This window comes from Lutra lutra, chromosome 8 (genome assembly GCF_902655055.1).
Source record: "Lutra lutra chromosome 8, mLutLut1.2, whole genome shotgun sequence".
Lineage (NCBI taxonomy): Eukaryota > Metazoa > Chordata > Mammalia > Carnivora > Mustelidae > Lutra > Lutra lutra.
Genome location: NC_062285.1, coordinates 97,788,840 through 97,809,612, shown reverse-complemented (window position 1 = coordinate 97,809,612; position 20,773 = coordinate 97,788,840). Strand labels below are relative to the sequence as shown.

Genomic DNA, 20,773 nt, shown 5'->3' with positions numbered 1-20,773 from the left:
ATGGCCTTTAAAGCACATGTCTCACAAGTCTCATTTAACTCCCAAGATGAACCCAAAAGTAGGAACAGAGGTGTTCTTTGGCTCTGTTTGTTTTAAATAAGGAAACAAAGAATTTAGGATTGTCAAGGAACTTGTCCAAGATCATGTAGCTAAAAAGCTGGCAAAGGAGACCTCTTTGGAACCCAGGACTTCCAATTTCTAACCCAAAGAGTGTGGTCATCACAGATGAAAGTAAACAGTCTTTCCAAATATGTTTATCGCAAAACTGCTTGACAGACATATCTTTTTGTGAACGCTTTGCCAATTAAAAAAATGCAACGATACCGTAATTTTTAGAAAATAATGTCAAGTATGAATGAGAGCTATTTCATGAAGAGACAGAGTGGTACTGTCAGCAGTTGCCTTAAGAGTATCATTTGAGGAACATAGCAAGATGCCTTATCCTGAAATATCTGTCTATGGAGGATGCCTAAAATATCTGTGTATGGTGAATGTCTGAAATACGGCTATTAGAGAGCCAGTCCTTGACGAAAAGAATCATTCTTGTTTAAAGTTCATTGAACGTGGAGAAAGAAGGTGAAGGTAACACCTTACACTTTCTCAGCTATTAACTCTTTAGTCTAAACAAGGTGATCTGTCCCTTCCGGTTAGAGTGGGGAGGCTAGAGTAAATGAAACTCCATGCATTAGGAATACATTCAGAACTTGGGTTTTGACAAAGGGGACTTGGAGAGAGGGCCCCAAAGTTGTGCACACCTGAGACTCTGCAAGGACTGGTAGAGAGCTGAGGGCACTGGGAAGGTGAGGGGCGTGGAGAGGAAGCAGAAGAACTCTAACAAGAATTCCTTGGGTGAGATGAGCTACTAGGGCCCACTGCAATATGAAAATGTGGGGCTCCTGTTAAAAAAAGTTATTAAGAATTTCAAGATAGTGACAGCAGAGCATTAACCCAAGGGCAAGGTCCTTCTTAGCATGGGAGAGGGGGTAGTGTGACCCAGCCCATCACAAGCCCATGAAGTGGACCCTGAGGTGGGATGTTTTTAGGATGAGTGTTTACATATGGGCCTGATTCCTGTGTCGTGTGTCCTGTGGAGGGGGCACCCAACGTCTCTGCTTAGAGCAGTGTTCCTGAATCATGTGTGCATGCATTCATTCAACAAACATTTCCTAAATGCTTATTACTGTACATGCATCAGGCACCTCGGCATAGAAGGATAGATTCCTTGGGGCACCTGGGTGCATCAGTCATTAAACATCTGCCTTCAGCTCAGGTCACGATCCCAGGACTCTGGGATCAAACCCCACATTGGGCTCCCTGCTCAGTGGGAAGCCTGCTTCTCCCTCTCCCACTCCCCCTGCTTGTGTGCCCTCTCGCCGTGTCTCTCTCTGTCAAATAAGAAATAAAATCTTTAAAATAAAAAACCTGATTCCAAATAATAATAATAATAAGTTACAATGCCTGATTACTGTTATTCAACATGACAAAAGCAGACAATTTTTACTCAGATCATAAATCTGCATTTTAGCAATAAGTTCAGATGGTCTGGTTTAGAGATGAGTATTACGCTGAATGGATGTTTCCACTGTAACAACAATGACGAGGCCATTTGGTGGATTCCTCATTCTCTGGCAACATGTTATTTTTATTGGCTTCAGGGCAACTTCTATTAATAGAGGCTACAGTTCTCACTGTAGATCCACATGTCTGTGATTCTCCTTTTAATAATACTTTTGAGCATATTTTGAACTAAATTAGGATTTCTTTTTTTCCAAGTAGGAGTTCAAATTCAGTGCAAGGCACCCACAAGTGTTTTATTTAGAAGTGCATTAAAGGATCATTCCTTCATTCCCATAGCTTTCATTTTTAATTAAAAGATGAAGTAGGTAGCAGGCAGTTGGGACCAAGCAGCTGGCTGATGGGACTAGGAAGCAAGCAGCCACTAGAGTACGAGGTACTGGAGGTCGCTGGACCAGAGGTCAAAGCTTGGTGCTAATCCTGGCTGTGCCTTAAGTCCATGTGTGACTCCATTCTGGGTCTTCTGTCTACATATGTAAAAGGAGAAATGGGGCATATCTGTGGTCGCCCAACCTCTTCTGGTATGAGGACCCCCTTTTTTAAGAGTAAAATATTTTATGGACTTCAACTTGATAACTGTATTTTGAAGCCATTAACGCTTATAAATTAACTTTCATTCTGTGATTCAAAACAGTACCTACGTGCATTTGAAAATTAGTGATGCATATGTGTGTGTATTTATTTGGTCTACTGATAAGGCTAGGAGCACAGGTGGATTCGAGGACCCCTCCAATAAGATGCGTTTTCCATCTTGGGCTTCAGTGATTAGGAAGTGATCATCTGACTCTCTAAAACCTCTCTCAGCTATTGTGTTCTTTGAGTCTTTGAACTTTATTTCTGTAGAGAACAATGGAATGGCAATAACAGACAATCAAAGCACTTGCCAGACACATACTAGGAAGGGGATGGTTTAAAAGAGATCTCTGGTCGAGGGGCACCTGGGTGGCTCACTTGTTAAGCGTCTGCCTTCAGCTCAGGTCATGATTCCAGTGTCCTGGGATCAAGCCCCGCATTGGGCTCCCTGCTCAGCGGGAAGCCTGCTTTCCCTCTCCTAGTCCCCCTGCTTGTGTTCCTCCTCTCACTGTGTCTCTCTGTCAAATAAATAAGTAAAATCTTTAAAAAGGGGGGGGCGGGTATCTGGTGGAATATCATATAAGTCTCTCATTCTTCAGGGGGAATCCTACGTCTAAAAGGACTGAATGATGTGCCCAAAGTCACATAATGAATTTTGACTCTTTAGGGGTTCTTTAGACATTCTGAACTGAACTTCCAGTTTTGCTCTAATGAGATTGGCTGAATTCTGAATTTGTTTGGTTCCCAAAACACTGTTGTTTTCTGGAGTAGGAGACTGAATTCGGTTACATACAATTTGAGAGGAGGTTCCCATTCTAGCCCTGCCTTTGACAATGACCCTGAACTAGTTGCTGTATAAACCAGGGAAAATGGCTTATCTCTGGTGGTTTCAGCTTAGACTATTATTAATAGCTGCATATGATAAATACAATGAACTTTCTATTGGCCAGCATGACAAAAAAGGATATTTTTGTTCAATCATGTTTTCCTATTAATGGAAGGTTACCATACATACATAGGTCAACAGTTTTCAAGAATTATGGTGAAAAAATAAAAGGACCTAGAACATTGCCACTAAACTGAACCCAGTGTAATCATGTTTTATTACTGAGACCTTTCATACCTGGCTTAAATCTTCTAATCTTTTCTTTTTTAAATTCATTTATTTTAGAGAGAGAAAGCACACAGCAGGGAGGGGCAGAATGAGAGGGAGAGAGAGTCTCAAGCAGACTCCGCACTGAACATGGAGCCCAACTGGGGGGCTCGATCTCATGACCCTGAGATCACGACCTGAGCCGAAACCAAGAACCTAGGATACTTAGCAACTGCACCACTCGGGAGCTCCTTAAATCTCTTAATCTTAAACATCACGACATTGTTATGACTATCCCATCTAACTAATAACCCTTGTTGCTGTTAAAGCAAAACCAATGAGCTTTTACCATATTTAGCTCCTGCTACAAAAGAATCATTTAGGCTTCTGTGTGCCAGGGTTGTGCAGTATGAAATAGTGACAGAAAGTCATTTATACACTGAATATGAAAGACACACCTGTCCCTTCAAAAAATAATAATAATCCATCATAATAAAGTGGCCCAGGAAACTCAAAAAATGCCTTCCAGGCATATAGAGAATGACTAAAGAACAATATGTGGCCATCAGAAGACATCTAGGCAGGGATGAAAGGAATGCATTCCCTGGGAGGTTGACCTCAGACAATTTCTTCCCATCAGATTTCTTTTAATCTTGCTTGGCACCTTTGGACCCTGGAAGAACTTGAAAACAGAATTTGGGAAGTGAAGCACATAAAATACTATGCAGTCCCAAGGCTTTTTTCTTTCCCTTTTTTTTTTTCTTCCCCAGAAACAGGAAACAATCTGTCTAATCCTCCTTCTAGAGAGTCACTGGTGAAATCTGCTGTTGTCTTTGTACATCCTTACCTTGGAGGCCTAAATTGGAATTACATCCAAAGACCTTGCTTGTGGTTTCCCAGACAGGATAGAAAAATGCTTCCAATGTGCGTCATATCATTGTTTAAATGTTTTGATTAATCACTCCAGTGTGATGATTTTTCTCTCTCTTTTTTTTAACTATAACAATCCAAGAGGAGGCATATGTAAGCCATCAGTTTTCTAGGCTAATGTGTGTCCCCAAAGTATTCTTTGTTTCCAACACTTGTTTAAAATAACTCCAAAGCTAAAATTTCCACCTGTTGGTATAATTTTTATCAGCTCTCCCCTTAACATTTATCCATATCTCCCTGCATTCCCAACTCATTGCAAAGATCCCCTTAATTAGTGAATTCCAAAGATCTCATTTGAAGATCAGAAATTAAACATTGTCATTTCGTTCTTTTAAGGAAACTTAAGAATAAAGCCCCAGAAATTGGTATGGGCTTATTTGCTTGACATCACAGTTCCTGAGACCATAACAAGAGGTCCTCTTATAAAACAGATTATGCCAAATGAATCTTCCAAGTGGTTGCCGGGACAACCTTTTCCTTCTTTTCACCTTGGAGTTAATTGAGTGTTAACCTGGGTGTTCAGAAGAAAATTGGTTAATTTTCAGGGGAAAAAATGGAATTCAAAATATGCTTTCAAAAAATTCAAAAAATCCAATATGATTGGATTATCATTGGATCTGTCTGGTTTTATGCCTTATAAATACTGTGGAACACAGCTATTCCAGAGAAAGTGTCTGTGTTCAGAGTACCTGGTCACAATGAGTCAGAACACTTATGTTTAAATTCTCCCTCTTTCATATGACATCTATATAAAGACCAGGGGAAAACCTTTGCTCAAGACACCTGAGTTTCAGCGGCAGACATTAGCCTGGCTTGACTCACGCCCAAGCTGTTGAAGCTTTACCCATGAGGCACATTAACATCCACACCTTTTGTTCTAAATTTACTGTACCAAACTTTACCAAAAGAATTCCAGATTCAAAAATAATAAAAAGCCAAGGAGCGTAAGTTCCATTGTTAGCCCAGAAGTGAGTCACCGCTGTAGAATTTCTTCTGTCTACTGATTAGACCGGATACGGGCTGGGCGGGGCAGCAGGAAAGGCTGTTGCTGTCTGTATGTGTGAGTTAATAGTCACAAAAGGTCACAATTTTAACATGTTAAAAACCAAATCTCTCTCCTGGGCATCTGGAGGGCTTTTTTCAACACACCCTCCCAAGTAGCGAAAGGAAAAAACTACATTTCTTTTCCTTCTAGTGTGAGTCCACCCCCAGCTGACAAAGCTACGTGCTTCCCGGCATGGAGACAGAAGACACTGATTTTTTTTGCGTTTGGTCAGGCTAATGTGATAGGAGATATCTGACACTTCTAGAAGAGCGGTATATCTGAATCCTCTCTGGCCTCGCCAAATAGTGTGTTCATATTCTGTGGCCACCGAGAGATCAGAGCCTTGCTGCCAACACCACTTGTATAGTGAGGGGGAATGACTTTCTTCCATGACATGGGACAGGGCAGAATTAGGGTGAACAAAAAACTTACCATCCATAGCAAGGCACCCTCTGGAAGTGAAGGGTGGCTCTATTAATAGTTACACAGGACGACAAGAGTGAACCAGGACTGTCCCAAATAAATCAGGTGTGTGATCATTCTAGGCATCAGGTTAGCCAAACACTTACCAAAAGAATAAGAAAAAAAATGTGTAGTATTTATGTAAGTACTCACTACATAACAATCACTGTGCTAAGCATTTTATGGATTCTCATTTCAGTCTTGCGAAACTTGGAGACTCCGTCAGTTAAGCGTCTGACTCAATTTTGGCTCAGGTCATGATCTCAGGATCATGAGATCAGTTGAGCCCCACGTCTGGCTCCCGCTGAGCAAGGAGCCTGCTTAAGATTCTCTCTCCTTCTCTCTCTGCCCTTCCCTACTCACGTGAACACTCTCTCTCTCTAAATAAAAAAATTAAAAATACATATTAATTAAAAAAAATTTTTTTAAACTTGCAAAACTTGAAATCTTACTAGGTAAATACCGTTTGGCAGGCCAGTGGCTTTCAAACTTCTCATGAACAACAGGCAACAAAATACTGAGAAGACAAAATCTTCCACAGAACACCAACATAAAAAAAAAAAAATTAAAATATACATAAAATAGGGGCTCCTGGGTGGCTCAGTCTGTTCAGCACCTGGCTCTTGATTTCAGCTCATGTTATGATCTCAGGGTCTGAGATCAAGCCTTGAGTCAGGGTCTGTGCTCTTTCTCCCCCGCTGCCCCTCCCCCACCCCATGTTCATGAGTGTTTTTTCTCTCTCTCTCTCCCCCCCAAAATAAATAAATAAATAAATCTTAAAAAATAAATGACATAAAATAAGAGGCACTACTGTCTTGGTCAAGACTGGGATTAGAAGCTATTCCTAAAATCCAACCTCTTCCACCCTGCCATGGCCTCAGGGACCAAGCAGAACCTTAGGCTTTTAAGAATTCTGTGAAGCGGGACACCTGGGTAGCTGAGTTGGTTGCGGCATGTCTATTGGTTGAGTGTCTGCCTTTGGTTTAGGTCATGATCCCAGGGTCGTCAGATAGAGCCCCACATCTGGCTCCTTTCTCAGTGGGGAGCCTGCTTCTCTCTCTCCTTCTGCTTGCCCTGCTTGTGCTCTCTATTTTTGGCATATAAGTAAATAAAATCTAAAAAAAAAAAAACTTAAAAAAAAAACAAAAGAATTCTGTGGGAGCCTTTTGTCTAGACATTGATATGGCCTGACTCATTTAATCCTCACAATGACAGGGTTTGGCATTAATGTCATTTTATAAGTGAGGAAACCCCAGCTGGGAAGGATTAAATGATTTGTCCAAAATCTTATAGCAAGTTGGTTCAAAAGCAAGGATTCAGACTTGAATCTGTCAGACTCCAAGCCCACTTCTGTCCATGACATCACCTGCCTCCGCTGTTGCAGACTTCTAGGCCGGGTAATATTTAGAGACGTATTTGGATCTTTCCACCTAGGCTTGCCCCAGCAGAGCAATATTCTGTCCTCTGCCAAGTGTGTTCTCAGTTCTCCAAGGCCTTCAGAGGCCCCATCCCTTAGCCTTCCAGGCAGTCCTGTCCAACCAGATAGCATCAAAGTGTAACCAGAACCATAGCAACAGTCAGCAGTGTGGTGTCTGAATGTGCTGGGCTGTGTAACAAGCATTTTAAATGGATGGTCCCCATCCTTGCTCACAGCAGTGCTCTAAAGTAGGAACCATTATGTTACTACCTCATCATTTCGCAGACAAGAAAACGGAATTCTGCAAAGGTTTTGTAGTAAGGTAAAGCAGCTAGTAAGTGTTGGAGAAGGGATTTGTTTGGACAGCGGTATACGGTGTCTTTTTCTCTCTTAACCCCCTTTGGTCCCTACTGGGGATGAACCCAACACCTTGGCATTCCAAACCTGTCACAGCCACGATCACTCTTATAACTCACTGGGTCCCCTTGACCTATAGTTTTTTCAAAACATTTTTTTTTATAAACTCATTCCTGCTCGGCAGAAGGTATTGGACAAGCATATCTTGTTTCTTTTTGGTCTGGGAAATCTGGAACTCTGGGAAACAGCTTCGTACCTAAAGGATTCTCCAGGAGACGATACTTTCCTATAACGTATTGAGTAATGTTGGTGCGTGCTGTCTGACTCATGGTGGTCCATCTATTTTGGGCCCCATAGGCCTTCTCCATTGAAGTGTCATCTTGATCGGCGTGGAAATCTTTTAAAATCAACCTAGGTTCAATTTAAACTATGATCTGTTGGAGGTCAAAGTTTATTTTAGTGCCTGCTCTTTAAAAGGGAGTTGGAGGATGGTTTTTAAAAGCAATAAAAAGAGCATCCCTGCTTCTTCTGTTCAAAGACCAGCTTGCGTTACCAACTTTACATCAGTGATATGGATCTGGACTTTGGCAAGTCCACGGAGCCCGGTCTGACCTGAAAGGTACCAAGGGACCAAGTCAGAGAGGTCCTGGGGTTGAATTATGAGAGGGCTCTCCTGAGGGTTCCATATAATCTGACGTAATTCATTTATCATATAACTGAATTTTGTATACAGCAACTGTATCAGCGTTGGGGGGTCTTTTTCACCATGGCCAGCCAATAAAAAGACTGTTTAAAATCTGTTTTTACAAAGATCCACCTAGTAAAGTAGATACCAATATATAAAATTAGACATTTACTAAATAGTTTCAGAGAGGATTGTAACAAGTCCCTGAATTTGAACCAGACTCCAGTGAATGCATCCTGTAATGCCTCTTGCCTTATTTTAGCCCAGAGTTTATTTGCTTTCATATGAGATGAAACTAGCATGGCCTGGGTAATTTACACGGCAGGTATTTACTTAGGACTAGTAAGCTGTTGTTACTGTTGCTCATCTGAGAAGACTGTGACATCATGCCTGCCCTTAAAGGACCTCTACCACCTAGTTGGAAATAATTTTGGAAAGGGATAGACAGTGTATAACATGATACCAATTACTTACAATAAAGACCTCACCTTGGCCCTCTCTTTTTCTACTCCATTATAAATGACAGTTAAAAAGAAGTAAGACGTGCCTATTACATATCTGGAAGACACAAAGTTGGGAGTGAGAAATGAAAAGCTAACATATGGAATGATAGAAATAGTGGTGATAATAATTAGGAGCTTCGTGCTGAAACCAAGTTGAAATTAATAAGAATGAACAAAAATCCTGCATTTAGTTTCAAAAATTCAGTAGCTTAAATACAGGCAAGAGCAAACTGTCATTTTCACACACACACACACACACACACACACACACACACACACACACACACACACAAATCCTGCAGGCTTTTTCATTAGCCCAAACCTTCACTTAATATCCTAAAAATGCTTCCTGGGCTCTAGGCAGGCACAGTGACATCTTGTCATCTGATGTACCTGCAAATGCAGACGCATTGGCCTATGACAGGCAGCCCAAAGGAGACAGTGTTCCCACTGACTAGACCCTGTAGGAAGTAGACACAACACTCTGAGAAGGTCCTCTTTGATAAAACGGCCTACAGAAGAGGGAGACGAGATTGGTGAGTGACCGGGAAACCAAGCTTTATAGAAATTTTGAAGGGCCACAGGATGTTTAGTCTAGAGAAGAAAAGATTATAGGACTTTGATGGTTGTTTTCCAGCATTTAGAAAGCTCTTGTGTGACTACGAGAGGAGCCTTTAGACTTTTTGGTAGGGGGGGGCGTTATTTCAGTTCGACCAATGAGGTGACAGTTAGAAAGGAGCAGATTCATTTTGATCCCCTCAGAAGCTTTCCTGCAACTTGGGGAAAAGCTGCTTTTCTTATGGGACATCGCCTCCCCACTGAGCATCCCAGCGAAAAGCAGCTAACCACCCGCCTCGTAGACTGCTCCCTCCTGGAAAGGCTGCACTGTGCTGGTGATTGGGATAAATGATCCCTGGGGATCCTTCTCTCTGAGGATCCTTCTGGTGCCAATTCTTTCCAAATGATGTGGAAAGTAACAATTTCTCACACACCTTCCATAAGCCTTCAGACTCCCAAGAATTTTGCTAGCCTACAACTGATAGGTTTGTTTCCCTGTTTTCCCCATCTTTGTTGGGTGAAACACCCTTGAGGTAGGTAACAGAACGTCAGAGAAAATATACTCCAAGGAAGAAAATACACCGGTGACCCATTTGGGGGTCACATGGGTATGAAAGCTTGGGCTATGTCTTTGTTCATGCACCAGCTAGACACATAAATACCAGTGCCCACCAGAAGAGACAAGAAAGGCAAGAGTTTACTTCAAAGTGAAGTAACTGGTGAGGGAATTCAGAGCCTAGAGTCCAGGAGATGGAGCACGTATAAGGCTTCTCGTACCATTAGCAATTCAAAGGGGAAGACCTAAAGAACCAAAGATGGTTCTCTGAGCTTTGTGAGGCCAGCTCCCTCGAGCTGCCCTAATATTTTCTGTGGCTGGATCTCGTAAGATTCACAGTCAAAGCCTGCATCTTTTGGACACCTACTGTGGTTTTAGGTGTGCTCAGAAGTTCCCATCCAGCTAAGAAGAACTGCCACCATAAGTTGCCAACTCGTGACCAAGGAACACATGAGCCAGAAAGTTGCCTTGAGTACAACAAAATGTCTAGTTGTGGGGGAAAAGACTGATGAATACTTCTGCCATTAAGTTGCTGTCCCTAAAATTTACCTTTTTTCCTTGCCAAACACATCACTGTGGCATCATGTCAGGCTGCTTAGTTCAATTTGGAAGGATGAAATCTTACTAACTTAACATCTCTGCTTAGTTTAGAAGGGTGAAGGCTTAATATCTTAATATCTTGTAAGCTTATATTTATAGAGGTTGACAAACATAAGCTCAGTCTTAATTATTACCGTCAACCAGAAATCACGTTCCAGCGAAACTATCTTGTTTTTAAGTTGAGTGCTTACATGGTCTAGAAAGAATTATTTTGAATGATAGCAACAACCACTAGGGAGAAGTGGCCAAAACGTAATTTCAAAATGAGTTGTAGAATCACACAGTCACAGAGACTCCTAATAGTGTTTCAGTTACGCAGTGAGCACGAGCTGTAAGTAACATTTATACCACTGTGGGTAGCTTTGCCAAGTAAATAACCCTTATTATAAAGAGCAAAATATGATATATTTACTTTATCTACAAATGTGGAATGAGGAGCGGCCTTCTATTAATCCAGTAACAAAAGGTACCTCTGAGTAACCAGTGATGATAATGATGATAATGATGATAACAAAGAGGAAAAAAGCAAGAGTCCATTCCTTTTTCCCCAACTCATTTAAGGGCCCACCCACTATTGTGTTTGGATACCCAGCATACCACACCTAAAGACTAAGGCTGGGCGGTTGGGTGATGGACATTGGGAAGGGGATGTGATGTGGTGAGTGCTGTGAAATGTGTAAGCCTGACGATTCACAGACCTGTACCCCTGGAGCAAATAATACATTATAAGTTAATGAAAATAATTAAAAAAAAAAAAAGACTAAGGCCGTTTCCCTATCACATACTCAAATAGACCATTCCCGGATCGTTGTTCTTTTTACTTGTACAAAGAGCAACACTTCACAGCTGAGTTTTGGTTGGTAAACCAACTTCAATTTTTAAACCAAGTGCATAAACCATTTTAATATGAGATGAATGAGAGACACCCAATACCGACACTTCGGGTCCGTGAATTCCTTTAACACCTGCCAGGAATCCTGGCAATAGGTACCGTTGTTATCCCACTTTAACAGAGGAGAAAACTGAAACAACAAAGGTTTTTATTTCGTAGCAATGAACGATTAAAGGTAAAATCAAAACCAATATTTATAATAACATTAAAACCATAGAATGCTTAAGGATAATTTTAAGACAACGTACTCAAGAAGCGCACAGCTAAGAATTGCTATAGGAGGGATTTCAACTCAGACAGCCGGTGGTTCCAAAGTCTAAGTATTTAACCAATAGGCAGTATCGTTTCCCCAGTAATGGTATGTAGGTAAAATTAATCAAATGTCTAGTGATTCCTGGGCGCTGTGTTAACCCCTTTCTGTACATTAGCATATGAGGCTCACCAGTTGGGTCATTTGGACACAGGAGGTAAGAGGCATCACCAAAGAATCAGCCGGTCAACTGTTCTGTGTCTTTGGCGTAATACCCCAGCGTGGATGTGGTCTCTGTGACTTAAGACTGCAGGATATTAGCAGTAAGAAGTTCTTGTATTCTCTCATCCTTACAGGGGCGGCATGGTCCAAACTAGTGAACAGTATGAATTCGTGCACCACGCTCTGTGCTTGTATGAGAGCAGACTCTCGGCTGAAACTGTCCAGTGATTCTCTGAAGATTTACCAGACCCTCCAGCTCTAGGGGTAGTTAACCAATTACCCACCCGAGGCTTCTAGAAGGAGCTTCCTGCCATGGAAGGAAAGCGAAGTCCTGAAGCCGAGCTGTGGCACGGATCGTGGAAGATGGCAACAATTATAGATCGGCATCCCCTTGTGTATATGAATGCATTTGTAAGCATCCCCTAAATTATTCTGAAGGTCCTGTGCTGATGGAGGTATGATAGACTTCTCCTACAGCTAAGGAGGATTTTGTTTGTCCGTATTGACTACCTGCCACACAGAATGTATGTTATGAAATCCTCGGTGACATATGTCATCAGATAACAACTGGAAGAGCTGCTGAAGACATTATTATTGTGTGTTTAGATGCTTTAATGTTTGCAAAACCTGTCTTGTGAATGGACTGTCAGCTGTTAAACTGTTCCTGTTTTAAGTGCTATTACTTTTCTCAGTTACCAGAATCTTGCCATTAAGGTCGCAAGTGATTGATAATGGATTTTTAACTAATAAGTCCTTGTTTTTGAAAAAAAAAATCGAAAGCAGTACTATTTTATATGGAAATGTGTCTTGATAATATTACCTATGAAAAGTGTATTTATCAGTACCTCCTGTCAATCAATTACAGAGCACAATGATTGTCGCTGGGTGTGTATGTATTTAATCTCTATTATTGGACATGGAGATGGTTTCTGCTCCAGAACTCCAGCCACTGTATTTCTACATTGTGAGTCATTTTACTTTAAAAGGGAAAAACAAATTTGTATCAACAATGATGTATCCAGAATTTTAAATACCTGTCTCTCTTTTACTAAGAAGGAATTTTTGAATATTCTGTCTACCTAGAATCTCTCCCTGCCCCCCAAAAAAGGTAGAAGCCTTTGGGAATGAAGTAACCTGTCCTGTTCCCAGAAGTTCTTCAAAAGGATGCTGCCTTGGATATTCTTAAATTTCTGAAAGGTTTTCATCCTCAAGAGACAAATAAAGTTTTAAAAAAATGCACTCAGCAAACACTAGATGTTCTGCTCAAGTATGAATTTTTAATGCAGCTATGTTGACTTTGTTTCATACTGCCAATAAACTACTCTTAATACTAAGTATTAAGTAAAGCATATGCTTTTTTTCCTCCCCTCTATTGGAAAGAAGCTATTCTCTTTTGGGGAAGCCTGGCATAGATAATTAGATGGGTTTAATTTTAGTCTCCGCCTCTCCCCAGCAGAGATAACTATCTCGCAATGTAATATTGTCATCGCTTGAGGAATAATGTTCTAGAAGTGCCATCATTATGTGGTTTTCCTCAATAGACTCCCAGCATATCATTAGACAAACAGTACATGTTTATGTCTTTATGTCACTTGTCATAGACCCTCATAAATTACATGCCTTGTGTTTATTCATCACCTGAAGAGATGTAATTTTTTAGGAACATTCAGTTACCTAAGATTGCAATTCCTTTCTTCCCTCTTGAGGTTAAGAAGTCGTTATGGGCCACAGGGATGCAGGAGAAAACTTACAAGTTTTATTCTACTCTGGGAGGGCAGAATTTTTTCTCCGTAAAATAGGAGAGGTAATCATAATCCCTTCTTTCTAAGGAAACAGACAAAAGGACACTGGTGTAAAACTTCCCCAAACAATTCAATAGGAGGAAGTGCTCGTCACTGACTTTTTCCCCCACCATGAAGGCACATTTCCTTCCTAGTCTTTGCTTCTCTTATCTGGGAGATTTTTTTTCCCCCCCAAGCAAAGCATGAACAGTTGTTAAGTGGAAAATGGAGGCTGAATTTTACATGGCGCTTCTTACCTGCTTGATCTTTGGGAATTCAGGTGAGTGGGCTTGCCTCTCTCTTGTGGTGTTTTCTCCACTAGCCAGCAGAGGAGTCTCTGTCCTTCGAAAAATGTCTGAGCTAGGGCGGAAATGGAGCCAGGTCTCCATGGCAGTTTAACCAAAGACGATGAGGAGGAGGAATAAAAGGAGCCAGCTCTGTCCACACCATTGAGATTTCTCCCTAAAAGAAAACAAATGGTCTCCACATGTCCTCCAAATGCCTCGGGCTGCTCCAGACATGGCGTCTTTACAGCACAGAGTAAAGCACCTCGAGGAGAAGTTTTGATGATTGTGTAACAGTCTGTGGCATTCTCCATGTTTTTTCCTTATCAGGCTATAGGTTTGTTTTGTGTGCGTGTTAAAGAAAGAAAATCTGAGGAGATGTAACTATAGGAGTTGAAGAACTGTGGTGTGTTTTATTTGGAAGTTGTTATTTGGAAGGAAGTTCTGAATATTTTCATGAGAGAGCTGAGCAAATTAGGTAAAAGTTCAGAATATGATATCTGAGTCTGAATATTTCACTTTTTAATACTGATTTTAACAATTGGATGTTTAATTTTTTATGTTGACAAATGCTGATTTTTTTAGTCTATTATTTATCGAGGGGAAGTCGTAGGTATTGTCACAATATAGAGAAATGCTTCTCTCCAGGACTGTAAGAATGGTGTTTGTAATCATCAATACCTTCTTTGGTTGCTAATAGCTAAGAAAGTTTAGATGGGTGGGAAAATTTGTTTTGTTTTGGTTTTGGATAAATACATCTAATTTTTAAACATGTATTCAAACATGCAATTTGTATACAAATACTACAGTGGTAAGTTCAGAATTTGAAAGGGGGGGCTTTTTAGAGAGGGGGATGGTGATGAGCTGGAAAGACTAGAAATGGTTAGACAGCATACTTAACTAATTGGGTTCAAGTATCACACCATATTCTCTTAATTGTTTCGTGTCTTTTCCACAAATCCTTTCATTATTTCAATGGGAGTGTGTTTTCTTCCCTGAGGCATGTGATAGTAAAAGAAAGGGAGCAAAGTATGACATTTTGATATTGTCAGCCTTGGGATTTTAAATCATATGTTTTAAATCTGGGAATATTCACTTGAAACGATAGCAATAACAAAAGATGAGTCAGCCTCATATTATCATTTGGCTGATTTGTGAGTGGGTTGTTTTGTTTTCTGATGGGCCTTATAATTTTCTACACACTAGCTTATGAGTCTCTCGTCTTCCAGAGGGGTTTCAGATTGTCCATGTCCATAAGCAAGAGTGCCTTTCCAAAAATAAGAGAGTGGTCGTGGGTTTGTGTGATGCGACCAGCCAGAACCAGCAGTGGATGTGGACTGAGGATGGAAAACTCCTTCATGTTAAATCTGCTCTGTGCCTGGGCATCTCCAATTCTCGTGGCCCTTCCCTATCAGCTATCTTTACCCACTGCTCCCAGGCACCCCGATGGACTTGCCATGAGCAGGAAGGGCTCCTTGAGGTGGAAAATACCTCTCTCTTTCTCAAGAAACAAGGCTCCAAGGTAGTGGTCAAGAAGGACAGGAAATACCTCCATAGCTGGATGAAAATGGATATCAGCCAGAAGGGGAAACCAGTCAATAGAAGCCTCTGCCTAAAAAAAGGTGAGCTCTCCTTTTTGGAATCGATTTTGAACGTGTTTCTGCTCAATGTTACATTATGTTTGTTTTGTTTCACATTAAAGGGATGTCTGCTTACCTCAACTCAATGCCCATGGGAGATTCATAAGCTATTGGAAATGGATCATGTGGCTCCTACTGACGTGGAAAGTTTCATTATTCTCATTAAATAAGCCCAACATCTTTCCTTCTACCTTTTACTTTCCCTTCCCTTCTTTCCTTGCTGCTTTTATTAGTTAAACAAATATTTCTTGGGTTTCTTTTTTGTACCACACTGTAGGCACTTGGGTTGGATACCATTCAATGTAGCAGTATAAATCAGGGATACACATAGTGTACATATGTAATGACTAAAGCCAATGATGAAGAAATTATTAATTATGCTGATGTAGACGCTTCTATTCTCTGATTAGGAGGGACTAGTAGGTCATCAGAATGGTGTTTGAGAAGACTGGCAAAATGGGAAAATACATTGCACATTTGCAAATCTCTTGTACTAATGTTTAGAGGTACGAGAGGTCTCAGACTTTTGAAATGGTAAGAATCGATGTGTAGCCACAGGGTTTTCTAACTTGTTGACCACTGATGGATATAATCTAGGTGACAGATACAAGTAAAAACTTGCAGACATGTGCAGAAGTTCCTGGTACAGCACACAGTTCAGTCCTGTGCTGCGGATTTTATTTGTGGATACAGCCCAATTTTCTTTTTTCTTAAGATTATTTTTATTTATCTGAGAGAGAGAATGAGAGAGAGTGTGTACAAGCAAGGGCAGGGGCAGAGGGAGAGGGAGAAGCAGACTCTCTGCTGAACAGGGAGCCCAACTCAGGGCTGATCCCAGGACCCTGAGATCATGACCTAAGCCAAAGTCAGGAGTCTGACACTTCACTGACTGAGCCACCCAGGTGACCCTTAATTTTCTGTTTTACTTAATCATTTTATTGCTTATTTACTCCTATAGTAGAGATTTGCTTTAGGAAGTCATGAAAGATAAAACTAATGGAATCATTGTATATTAGGTACAAGCAGACCTTACAAATCACTGAAGATATTATCTAGAAATGAAGCCCATCATTGAGGAGACAGAAATTTACCAAGGCCAAGTGAATTATCCCAGCTTAATTGGTGGCAGAGGTCTGATTAGAACCTAAATTTCTTAATTCCTTGTCCCGTATATATTCCATCATACAGTGTTTTCCAAATGCTTAACCACAGAATTTTGCCCAGTTGACTACATAAGAATCACCTGGGGGAGGGAAGGAACTCATCGCCATCATTTCTTCTTTCCCACCACCTTCAAGATTCAGTTTCAAGAAATTTGGGCTAATACTTGATTTTTTTTTTTTAAAGTTCCTAAGATAATTTTGATCCATAATCCCATTTGGGGATCAATATTCACTGTATTTTTATATCTTTTTTTATTAGATGTTTATTTTAGGGGCTTATATGAGTCTTTTCACCATGCTGATCCTTGGATGGTTTTCTGTCTCTTGTTCACTTCATAAATGAAATAAGTACTTAATTACATGCTAGTTGAATGCAGTGACTCTTCTACAATAGAAGTTGACTGCATAGTCCTGAGCTTATAAACTAACTAAGAGAATAAGGTAAAAATGATAAAGTCAGTTAGAAAATTCAACTTTATCAGAGAATATACAGCACATGACACCAATTTGTACATTTCTTTTCCTATAGTTCACTGAGTGAACAGTGAACTGTCCTAAACAATACAGAAACATTGTAAATATTCTTGTTCTACCATTAAACACAAGAAGTAAGACTCTTTTGCAGCCCCCAATAGAACCTTATTTAGGAGAAAGTTTCATTGGAACTTTTAAAAAAGTAGACATGGATCAGCAAAGAGTTCTTCAAGATAGAAGATAATTAAAGGGAAAAAATGATTTCCTTTGACCTTCCTGCAGAACATGTCCAATGATGGACTTTACTTCAAAAGTAAGTGGATGAAATAGACCATTTACAGTTAGCCTCTGAACATATCCAAAGCTGTATCCAAAACATGCCCGATCATGTAGACTGGAAGAAAAATGGACTTCTAGAAAAAAGCAGAATGAAAATTTGCACAATTATGATACCAAAAAAAAATCTTACATTTGAATACACGTGTATTTTTTAGTTGGTTTTAACACAATTATGAGCTAACAAATGTTTTTCTGGTCTATGCCAAACTTACCGTTGATTAAAGATACAGAATGATATTAGTTGACCCATAGCATGAAAGCTCATTGATTTGCTAGAGAATCCATTGCGAAAAATTAAATGACACTCAGATTTTTGCAATGGATGACTCCAAGGTCCTTTTTAGAAGCTTTGATAACGAAATATGATAATCTGGTAGCACAGTTTCATTGTTGTTGGGCTCCCTGCTCAGTGGGGAGGCTGCTTCTCCCTCTCCCTCCAACCCCGCCCCTGCCAGAGCTGTCTCTCTCTCTCTCTCTCTCTCTCTTTATTTCAAATAAATAAATAAAGTCTTGAAAAAAAGAAAAAGGAAAATCAATATTTTATACTCAATTTATAAAATTAGACCCTTATAGTTATTATTCTGAGTCATAAGAGCAATAATAAAAACATCTCCAACATGCTGACATAACTGGCTAAAAATTGAAAAAAAAAATGCATTCTCTCCCTATATTCTTTTGTCAATCATGTGCCAGATATCCAGCTCTTTGGAAACAACTTTACCTTTAGCCATGCGTCAATAAAACAAAAAGGTGACTGAGAGACTTTCTCAATTTTTCCTCAGATGTATCTGTGTTAACTTGTACAGCTACATCCTTGGAGTCACTGTACTAAGAGCATAATTTTTAGAAATCCCTAGTATATAATTTCAGGGGCGCCTGGGTGGCTCAGTGGATTAAAGCCTCTGCCTTCGGCTCAGGTCATGATCTCAGGGTCCTGGGATCGAGCCCCGCATCGGCTCTCTGCTCAGCAGGGAGCCTGCTTCCTCCTCTCTCTCTGCCTGCCTCTCTGTCTACTTGTTATCTCTGTCTGTCAAATAAATAAATAAAATCTTTAAAAAGAAAAAAAAGGAAATCCCTAGTATGTAATTTCAGAGTCTTCTTCTGTAAACTAACACAAACCAGTTATCAATCATGCAAAAAGAATAAGGAAAAAATCTGTTCTATTCAATAATATTGCAATTTTATACACACATTTAAATTTTTAAAAAGATAGTTACTTTAGGAATAAAAATGCATTCTGAGGTCCAAATCTCTACTTGACAAACTCTTTAAACGTAGCAACATCTTCTAAATGAAGGATGCAAAATTCCAGCCATCACTTGGATACTTTTTCCAAAGGATGCCAGGTCTCCCCGCTTATATACAGTTAGGTGGCTTTCTAAAAGAGTTATTTTCAGGGCACCTGGGTGGCTTAGTTGGCTAAGCATCAGACTCTTGATTTGGGCTCATGTCATAATCTCAGGGTCCTGAGATCGAGCCCCGAGTTGAGCTCAGAGCTCAAGGGGAGTCTGCTTGTCTCCTTCTACCTCTGCCCTTCCCCCTGGGCTCTCTGTCTCTTTCAAAAAAATAAATCTTTAAAATAAATAAATAAAATAGTTACATTCACTCAGGTGTTTTGTACTATATGGAGAGAGACATTGTATGTATTGTATGTAGGATGTTGGCTAACCAACCAGCCCTTACTTAGCACTTACTATAGGTCCACTCATTCAAATCTTACACTTACCTAAGGGCAGGAAAATTTTTGCAGACATAGTTTCAAAGGTCCCTAACATGACTGAGCTAGTGAAATTACTTGAAGAGATTTCGCTGCTGAAGTAAACCGTTTTGCTGCCAGACTTGCTCTAATTGCTGATTAAAGTAATTGTTTAATTATAGTTATGTGGGTGAGGGAATAAAACCCATAAGCGCTGTAATAGGGAAGCAATCATATATACTCTTGGGAGAAAGGGTTTTAATAGAAGCTGTTTCCTTTAGTGATTGGTGGTAATGCTTGTAAATATAGAGGGTGTAAGGGGAAAAACAAAACCAAACACAGTGTCCTTTGTGCATATAGACCCTATTTTGACCAAACTGGCTATGATGGCCATGTTAGGCTTTGTTTTCTTCTTGCATGATTATAAAAACATGGGTCTTGTAATCGACCATTGATTTATGTGATCATTGAAAATCGTATGATAATTGATTACTGATACATGACTTATGTGATAATTGAAAAATATCCAGCACAGCTTCCAGAACCCCCGCACTCCTGCCCCTCCCCCGCCCACCCCAACCATTTTCACCCTGTACCATGTCAATGAATTCATCAGGGCACACCCACAGCTACATCTGACTTTCATGAGCCCTGGGCTCTTATGTCTTTGTGGGCCCCTCCCACCATTAAAATAAATTAATGAATTAAATAATTCAGTCGATTTTCATGGGTCTCCAAATCCTCATTTTTTCCTATTGTATGAAAAAAAAATCTTAAGCAACATTTTCTTTGACTCTGAAATTTCAATTTTCAAGAATTTAAAGGATTTTGTAGCCCCTATAATATCATGGGCCCTAGGCACTGTGCCTATTTTGCCTGATGGACAAATCAGCCATGGGCACACCAAGTTATTCACACACTCTCCATCTCCCCTTTTGTTGACCCCGGTAAAGTAGCACCAGCTTCAACATCCCTCTCCCACAGCGTGGTGGTGATGAATTTAAAAGCCATTCTTCCTCTTCCAGCCAGCCTAGTTTCCTTCTACCCACCATCTAATAGACATGCATGTCCCAAAAGAAAACATCAGGATACACCAGGCGCATCTTCCTAGTGCAACTCATAGTATAGTAGCTGAGTAGTAATTGGCCTTTAAAAAGTATTGTTTAATCAGTTTTTCATTTATTTTTTTAAAGTTTTTACTGTGCTCTGCTTTGATGTCCTTCTATGCTTTGTTAACTTCCATTTGTTAATTTTACTTTCTTTATTTCTAATCTTGGATCTTTTTTAAGTCTGTAAAATATTTTTTGAATATTCTAAGTCAATGAAATTCTAGTGACTTCTGATTTGTTTGCTGTCTCCCATTGTTTGCAAATTCTCCATCTTTAGTGTCTCTTTTCACAAAGTTTTCACCTCCTGGTTTACTTTCTCAAATTTTAAATATGTACCCTGTTTGTTTTATGTACAAACTGATGGCATTTTCTGAAATGTTATTCTTTTTACCACTTCTAGAAATTATTTAGATTCTTATAATTCACATACATTTCACTTCATATTTATTCTAGCCCAATCTTGTTTAATATAGTTAATGTACTTTATATATATATAATATATACATATATATACACAAATCTTTTTTCTAATGCATCTTCTGTTTCACTTCTTACATCTTTTCCACATT

At 39.9% G+C, this 20,773-nt stretch overlaps 2 protein-coding genes across 5 annotated transcripts in view; both read left to right on the top strand.

Annotated features, from left to right (window-relative positions):
* The window catches only part of PTPRR (protein tyrosine phosphatase receptor type R), a 240,569-nt gene extending 227,502 nt beyond the window's left edge, over positions 1-13,067 (top strand). For 3 of the 4 annotated variants that reach the window (XM_047742548.1, XM_047742549.1, XM_047742550.1), the window contains one exon: positions 11,853-13,065. In XM_047742548.1, the coding sequence (XP_047598504.1) occupies positions 11,853-11,946 (94 nt within the window). In that variant the 3' untranslated portion in view covers positions 11,947-13,065. Of the gene's footprint in view, positions 1-11,852 lie in introns of all 4 variants that reach the window. The other variant, XM_047742546.1, reaches the window with a different exon arrangement.
* Positions 13,068-13,631: 564 nt separating this feature from the next.
* PTPRB (protein tyrosine phosphatase receptor type B) overlaps positions 13,632-20,773 on the top strand; it is a 113,315-nt gene continuing 106,173 nt past the window's right edge. The window contains 2 exon segments of the mRNA XM_047739421.1: positions 13,632-13,779; positions 15,013-15,405. Coding sequence (XP_047595377.1) covers positions 13,725-13,779; positions 15,013-15,405 — 448 coding nt within the window. The 5' untranslated portion in view covers positions 13,632-13,724.